The sequence below is a fragment of the Rutidosis leptorrhynchoides genome, chromosome 2, assembly GCF_046630445.1.
Source record: "Rutidosis leptorrhynchoides isolate AG116_Rl617_1_P2 chromosome 2, CSIRO_AGI_Rlap_v1, whole genome shotgun sequence".
Lineage (NCBI taxonomy): Eukaryota > Viridiplantae > Streptophyta > Magnoliopsida > Asterales > Asteraceae > Rutidosis > Rutidosis leptorrhynchoides.
In genome coordinates this window covers 423208252-423215899 of record NC_092334.1, presented here as the reverse complement: position 1 = coordinate 423215899, position 7648 = coordinate 423208252, and the positions used below count along the sequence as shown (strand labels likewise).

The 7648-nt window shown below is 34.0% G+C and overlaps 1 protein-coding gene across 1 annotated transcript; it reads right to left on the bottom strand.

Annotated features, from left to right (window-relative positions):
• Window positions 1-560: 560 nt before the first annotated feature.
• Window positions 561-5429, bottom strand: LOC139892361 (agmatine deiminase). Its single transcript, XM_071875429.1, has 10 exons — window positions 5093-5429; window positions 4817-4930; window positions 3845-3934; window positions 3653-3737; window positions 3202-3257; window positions 2934-3012; window positions 2652-2786; window positions 1832-2064; window positions 966-1124; window positions 561-881 (listed from the first exon to the last, which is right to left on the bottom strand). The coding sequence occupies exons 1-10, from the start codon at window positions 5180-5182 to the stop codon at window positions 795-797; spliced, it is 1128 nt and encodes a 375-aa protein (XP_071731530.1). The 5' UTR covers window positions 5183-5429; the 3' UTR covers window positions 561-794.
• Between the last annotated feature and the right edge of the window lie 2219 nt (window positions 5430-7648).

Here is a 7648-nt window from a genome sequence, read left to right as displayed (position 1 = left end):
TATACGTTTAATACTTTATTAATATTCTCAAGTTATAATACATATATATATATATATATATATATATATATATATATATATATATATATATATATATATATATATATACACATATATATATATACATATCTATTTATATATAACGGTTCATGAATCGTCGGAATTTGGTCGAGGTTATAATGAATGTATGAACACAGTTTAAAATTCTTGAGATTTAACTTAACAAACTTTGCTTATCGTGTCAGAATAATATAAAGATAAAGTTTAAATTTGATTGGAAATTTCCGGGTTGTCACAGCTTCCCTCTTTAGTTTTATGTATTTGTGTATAATGGTTGTTTTCGTCGTCTTTGATTGGTTGGTTCTTCTCTTTTGTTAGGATGTTAGCTATCGCTTTAGGTTTTTTACCGTTTTTGTTTGAGCTCGAACAGTTGTTATATACAAGTTTTTTCCGGGAAAAAGAATGGTAATTTTTGATCTTTGATTTGAGGCATACACACATCAAGTCTGTTGTTGTGAGTCTTAAATATTGCTAGTTAATTTACACAAAAAAATCTCAGACAAGGCTAACAAAGTTTGAAATAAAACATTGAACGAGATGGTTCAAAATTACAACCAGATAATTCTACAAGTGCACAACACAAATTTTTATATTTTAGAAGACCAAGAAAGGAATAAGGGGTGTAAACAAATTTGTCACCTTAATTACAGCAAAAGGAACATTCCGGGAACCTTAACTGGCCCACGACAAACAATCGCAATCTGTCGCCTTATAAACATAATTGTTCATTGAGCTTATGGGCCAGCAGGCTGTTGCTGCGTTATACAGTGAATGTTACCTCCTCCAAGCACGATTTCCCTCGCCCCGTCAATTTTAACCACCTACGAGATTCAGTTCATAAAACAGAACTTGAACAGATAAACAAAATATGCAACAATAACACAATAATAAAAAACGATGCTTACTTCACGATCAGGAAAGGCTTGTGACAGGACACGAATTGCTTCCTCATCCCATTTCGAGTCTCCAAATTGGGGTGCAATTATACCTCCATTAACAATGTAAAAATTAACATACGATGCAGCAAGCCTTGTACCCGGAAGTCTTGGTTTGGCCTCACCAGCCTGTGGTTAAAGCGTTATTAGTTTATATAATAACTATTACTAATCATGGTGAGAAGTCCACTGTTCACAATGGCAAAACAGTAAATACCCCCAACTTCGGGGGTATTTTGGTAAAATTGTTTTTAAACCCTTTTCCATTATTTTTTTTTATTACTATTTTACTCCCTTTTTTCCCTTCATTATTTTTTTTTAAACGGCGATTTTTTGGCATCGGTAGATCATTTATTTCAACGACCCTCATCATTTTCACGTGTAACACACGTTCGGGCGGAAACCCGAACCCGATCGATGGTACCCGGGAACACATCCATTCGGGCAGTGTTCCTGGGTAAAGGTCCGTGAACGAATCCGGTAAAACCTCCCTATAGGGTCAAATATTATACCACCATTATTGGTGTTCAATTAATTTAAAGAAAATCATGTCATCCCTAAGGATCGAACCCATGACCTCTCCCTATCCCATGACACGAAGTACATGGGGAGAACCGTTGGGCTATGCCAGCAAGTTCTTTTCCCTTCATTATTTATTCCTTTATTTTTTTAACGTTTAATTAATAGACCCGTTAACCTTTTTTTTTAACGTCCAGTTAACCGACCAAAACCACCCCACAGCGAAGCGTGGGCTTTTCATCCTCGTTAATTTACAATAAACGAAGAAGGGTTACTTTGAAAATTTTACACGGTGAAATATGAATATTTATGCGTACCTGAACAAAACCAGCAGCCTCTTCATCTGTCATATAAAGAGGTCCAGGTACATGGAGTTTAATAATTTCAAAGTTTCTGCCATGAGAATCGGTGGAATTTGAAAGAACATTAACAGCTTCTACAGCTCGCTCATAGTGAGGGTCTGATTGGTCATCGGTCCAGGACAACAAGACCACACCGGGCTTGACAAAACAGCACATATTGTCTATATGCCCATTAGTATCATCATCACCTGTACGAGATACATGATTACAAGGTTGAAAAAGACGCGAAACGGAGACGAGTCCGTCGGGACCTTGAAAGGTCGAGTCGGTCAAGACGGGGTCGAGACGGACGTTGACCAACGTTGACTTTTAAAAATATATATATTAAATATAAATAATTCAAACATAAATCTTTTAAACATAAATATTAAAAAATTGATTCACAAATAAGAGGATGTGGTGTTAGTTTTAAATGATATATAAATATAAATTTTTTATAATGTTTTCTATAATTATAGTGTATTTATTAATTTTCCTTAGGGATACTAGTTAATTTTTCCCAGCTAATTTTTTAATGGGCTTGAGACTATCGTTTACACGAGAACAGGGCCAGACAAAAAAGTCGACTTTTTGACCGACGTTGACTGACTGTTTAGCGTTGACCGACTAATTAGACGATTTTGGGGAAAACGGGATGGGCTAGTCACCAAACCGCCGCATCGGCCGCCGCAACTGCCATTTGCAACCATGCATGATCATGATAGTTATCAAGGATTTACATGGTTGAAAAGTAGGATAAAACCAAATTAGAGCAAAGTATAAATACAATAAGTACCATATAATCCACGAGGCAGCCAAATAATTTTGTTGACTCCAAGATACGATTTGAGCTCATCTTCTATTTGTTCTTTGGTCAAATGTGGATTCCTATTCTTGTTCAATAAGCACTCCTCTGTAGTAAGGCAGGTCCCTACCAAAAAAAAAAAAAAAAAAAAAAAAAAACGCAGTTTGAAAGATATCATAACGTAAAATTTAAAATCGTATCATGTAAATGGAACTTTTTAATTAATAGGACTTAATTGAATATAGTTGGCAGTAACACAATAGAAGCTGTTACCTTCTCCATCTACATGAATGCTTCCACCTTCAAGAATTATAGATTGGGGAAACCGAGGAACCCTTTCCATTGAAAGAATCTAACAGCAACAAAATAAACAAAATCAAGAAATGTTATTTATGTGATAATATGAAAAGACCATAGCATAAACTAGTTATATCGTAAAACTGAAAATTATAACTTCTAAGCCACATATGCTAACCCTACAACTTAATGGAATTATATACAGTTGTATAAATATGTATCTGTGATGTTTGCAAGAACTAACCTTTCGTGCAACAAGAAGATCAAGACTCCAGTCTATGTAGCAACCATCATCAATACCTAAAGTACCCAAGACATAGTCACACACACATACAATAAACTATAAAACAAACGAAAAAAACAAAATTTACAAATAAATTACTACAAGCAGAAATCAATTTCATGCATACATATCATGTAAAATCCAGAAAACAAAACTCCGATTCAATAAAGACCGTTAAACCATTGAACAGCTAACCATCAGCACTTTTCTTACCAATGTAATAAGTTAGAAAAATAAGGATTATTACATAAGTATCCGTGATGCATCCCAAGCAGGTTATGTAAGTACTAGAAACGTTGATGAATCATTACCTCAGCAGATTCATAATAAATCTGTCACTAATGAGACGATAAGCACATAGCCGGTTCTAATTTATACAAAAAATAAAATGGTAATTCATTGCAAAACTTACCACCCCAACTATTGAAGTTCCAATCAATACCAGCGACAGTGTGCTCTACTTTCTCTGAGCCTGATTTCACGTCACGTACTACAAACTATGTAGTAGAAGGAAGAAAAAAAATTAAAACAAGTGAAACACAAAATTTATTAATTATTATTTTAGAAACTCAAAAGACAGTTGCAGAGAGAAGAAGAGCTTAACTGTAGGGCCACTATCACGAAACCAAGAATCATTCATGCTCATCTCAACAACCCTCACATTATGAGGCAATTGGTCACGTGCATTAGCCCACTGCCAAAAATCAAACAAAACTTTTTTATTAATTAATGTGTTGTAATCATGTTAAACATTTTTTTTAATCAATTAATGCATTAGCCCACTTGTTAACAAGTAACATCAACCAACATTTAGATTTCAGAGTTTCTAACTTCTCATACAGTTCATATAATGTTGAGTACTACAGTATTTTTAATGACATTCTGGACCTCTAAACGTTCTGCTGTTTGTCATTTAATTTCAGGAACCCCTATTCCTTCCCAACAAGATTGAGGATTACACGACTCAAGCATACCCAACTTTTGCAAGATGAAAAATTAAAAAATTAAAAAAAAAAATCAATTTGAAAGAAGGTACTGACAGTTTTGGGCACCCCTAAGATAAAAAAATTTTTGGGGCAAATGTTGCTAGACACATTGCCAATCAGAACTTTAGCATAGAGCAGGCGTTTTGCCTGATGTGTGGTATGGATGATGAGTCATCAAACCACCTAAATCTACAATGCGTGAAGGCTTGGTTAGTTCGGTCATAGGTTATTGAGACTTTTGACTTTCAGTGGGTAACAACACCAAGCTCCATTATTAGCTTATGGCCTGCATGGTTAACTCTATTTAAGTTCTTATAAAGTCTAAAAGAGGTAATTTCAGCACGGTTAACTCTATTTATATCAACATATCTAATAGTGCATAACTGATCTAAAGTTCTAAACAGAATGGTTGCAGCAAAATGTGGCTGACAATCAAGTGTTAAAAGTCACGTGCAGACTAATAATCTCTAACCATTTAGCTCAATTTCAGTGGGAATTTAAACATTAACCAATATATAAACGATAATATAAACATCGAAACATATATAAATAAAAAGAAAAATAAAAAAAAACATGAATGCATAAATAACCTGAGAAGCACTAGCGCAAACAGTAACTGGCTCGAATTTAGCAATAGCAGAGGCAACTTTAGCGAAAATAGTCTGGCCATGAACTCCATTATCTCGCCAGTTATCAGGACGCTCCTGCAATTGAGAATCAATTCAACTATTTTATTTTATTTTATTTTATTTTATTTATTGAAATAAATGATGATCTACCTATCCCAAAAAATCGCCGTTAAAAAAAATAATATAATAATCAGAAGAAAAAAAAAATACGAAAGTGAGAAATAGAGAGAGGCGGACCGGCCAACCAATCCAGGTTTGGGAGTGCGGTTCCCATTCAGCGGGCATTCGGAATCCATGAGCCACCGGTGTTCCTTCTGTTATATCCATGATTGTTTTCCGATGATATTCGCCGGCGCCGGACACTTTTTTCGACCTACTTTAATCTAAAAAAATGAATCCAGATGAGAGATGAGCAATAATAATTTCTACTTTTCCTTTCAACAGGAACAATTGGGACCGAATATAACACTGAGCGCTGTTGTCTTTTTGTTGTTCAAAATGCAGGTGGAAAAAATCAATAAAGCAGAGGTGTGGGATCCAACTGACAAACCCACGTTAGAATCTCACAGTAGTTTTTTCAATCGTAGCAAATTGGGCCTTCAAACTAAGAACGGAGTACTATATATTTATATTTATATATTTAAAAATTAAAAGACAAAATTACTAAAAAAAAGTCCAATGTAATTTATTCAAAATTATTGATGTGGTCCCTGAGATATTCTTTCGACTAGGATAGTCCTAATGGTATATGAACTTATTACTTATTCGGCCATTGGATCACCCGAGGGGACTAAACCCTATCGCGATCATCTCCCGTTTTGAAAATCGTTAAAACTGAGTCACGTGCGATGCACATGAAGATATTTTAGTCAATTACATTTCATCTTCTTCTTTAACCCTTCTCACACTGATCGCCAACCTCAATTATTCAAACAAAATTTTAATATCAAAACCCTAAAACTAAATCACTACAAAATTAATATCAAAACCCTAAATCAAACATCAAATTAAAACCCTTTTGTTATAATTTATTTATAATTACCTTTAGTAACCTATTATTTGGATACTTCTATTGTTATAATAAGAATGTGAAAAAGAGAGAAAATAAGAAGTAATGGAGTATATTATATTTTTGGTACTCACATATCATTTACATTCATCAGTTGCATATTTATAATACTTAAGATTTACTGTATAAAATCTAGCACGAGATCTTCATTCAATTTTGTCTCCTAAATATTGGATTCTTGTGGAAGTTGTCATCTACCACTTTTGACATTTTAATATCATAACACTCCCCCTTGGATGACAATTTTATTATAGAGCAACTAGTACTGCCTCGTTAAAAACATTGCTAAAGAAAAACTCAGTGGGATAAAAACTTTAGTCAAGGGAAAAAGAGTGCAGTATAGAGTTGACTCCCCCTCAAGTAGACATCGCTGAGTCGTCACATCTTTTGAACTTGCCTCATGCCAATATTGTGAACGTGTGTTCTGAAAACAGCGGTTGACAATGCTTTGGTATAAAAATCAGCAGAGTTGATGATTGAACGTATCTCATTTTAATCTGGTTATCTTTTACGAGATCTTGAGTATATGAGAAGAATCTGAGGTTTTCATCTGAAACTGTATCATCTAAATCTTTTATGTACAAGTTTAGCCCCTGTGATTTGTCTACAGTCTCCTTCATGGTCTGTTCAAACCCTTGTTTCAATTCCTATTCCCTTTTAGTCTTTTCTGAGCCTTACCAACATACCATTCTTTTCCATCAAACTTATGACCGTTAAGACCGTCTATGGCTTTGGCGTCTCATCAGCATTTATATTTTGTTCTGTCACTTTTGATACTCTTCTTTCATATGTATTATGCAAGCTGCATTATCTTCATATATAGTTGTTGGACTTTTATCGCGTTCTAGTCCACAAGAATTAGTAATGAGTTGTGTCATTGATCTCAATCAAAAACATTCCCGAGTGGCTTTATGTAATGCAATCACTTTGGCATGATTTGATGATGTAGCAACAAGTGTTTGTTTTGAGAACACCATGATATTGCAGTACCTCCATTTAGGAATACATATCCAGTTTGAGGTTTAGCTTTATGTGGATCAGATAAATAACCTGCATCTGCATAACTAATCAAATCTTATTTTGATTCGTTAGAATACAATAATCCTAAATCATTAGTTCCTCAAAGGTATCGAAATATGTGTTTGATCCCATTCCAGTGTCTTTTGGTAGGGGCTGAGCTGAACCTTGTCAACAAATTAACTGCAAAAGAAATGTCAGGTCTTGTACAATTTGTAAAATACATAATAGCCCCAATTTCACTAAGATATGGAATTTCTGATCCGTTAAGATCTTCATGGTCTTCACGTGGATGAAATGGATCAGTTTCAATATTGAGTGATCTAACAACCAATGGTTTTGTCTTTAAAAATATTTTAAAATCTTTTCGGTATAAGTTGTTTGATGTATTAAGTAAGTCATTAGTCATATGCTCAATATGTAAATCAACATAATACTTGATTTTTTCATTTCAAAATCTTTCTTTAGAAGTTGAATGGCTTCATAGATTTCTTTATTTAAGATAATTGACATAAACAACTACGATCACATATCCGAATATTGTTTTTATAAAACACACGTGCAAATAAGTTTATATGTATACCCTTTTCTTATTAAGTAGTCATTTAATCGGTTATACCACATACGTCCCGATTGTATAAACCCATTTAAAAATCTTTGTGAATAATGGAATACATTCCCTTGGGTTTTGCATTAGATGCTTATGA

What these genes read in the sequence shown, in the direction of transcription:
- LOC139892361 (XM_071875429.1), bottom strand. Translation starts at nt 5,182, where the DNA reads ATGGATATAACAGAAGGAACACCGGTGGCTCATGGATTCCGAATGCCC. An exon ending in AAACCTGGATTGGTTGGCCG is followed by an intron (nt 4,931 to 5,092) that starts GTCCGCCTCTCT and finishes TCTCAATTGCAG; the next exon opens with GAGCGTCCTGATAACTGGCG. An exon ending in TTTGCGCTAGTGCTTCTCAG is followed by an intron (nt 3,935 to 4,816) that starts GTTATTTATGCA and finishes GATTTTTGGCAG; the next exon opens with TGGGCTAATGCACGTGACCA.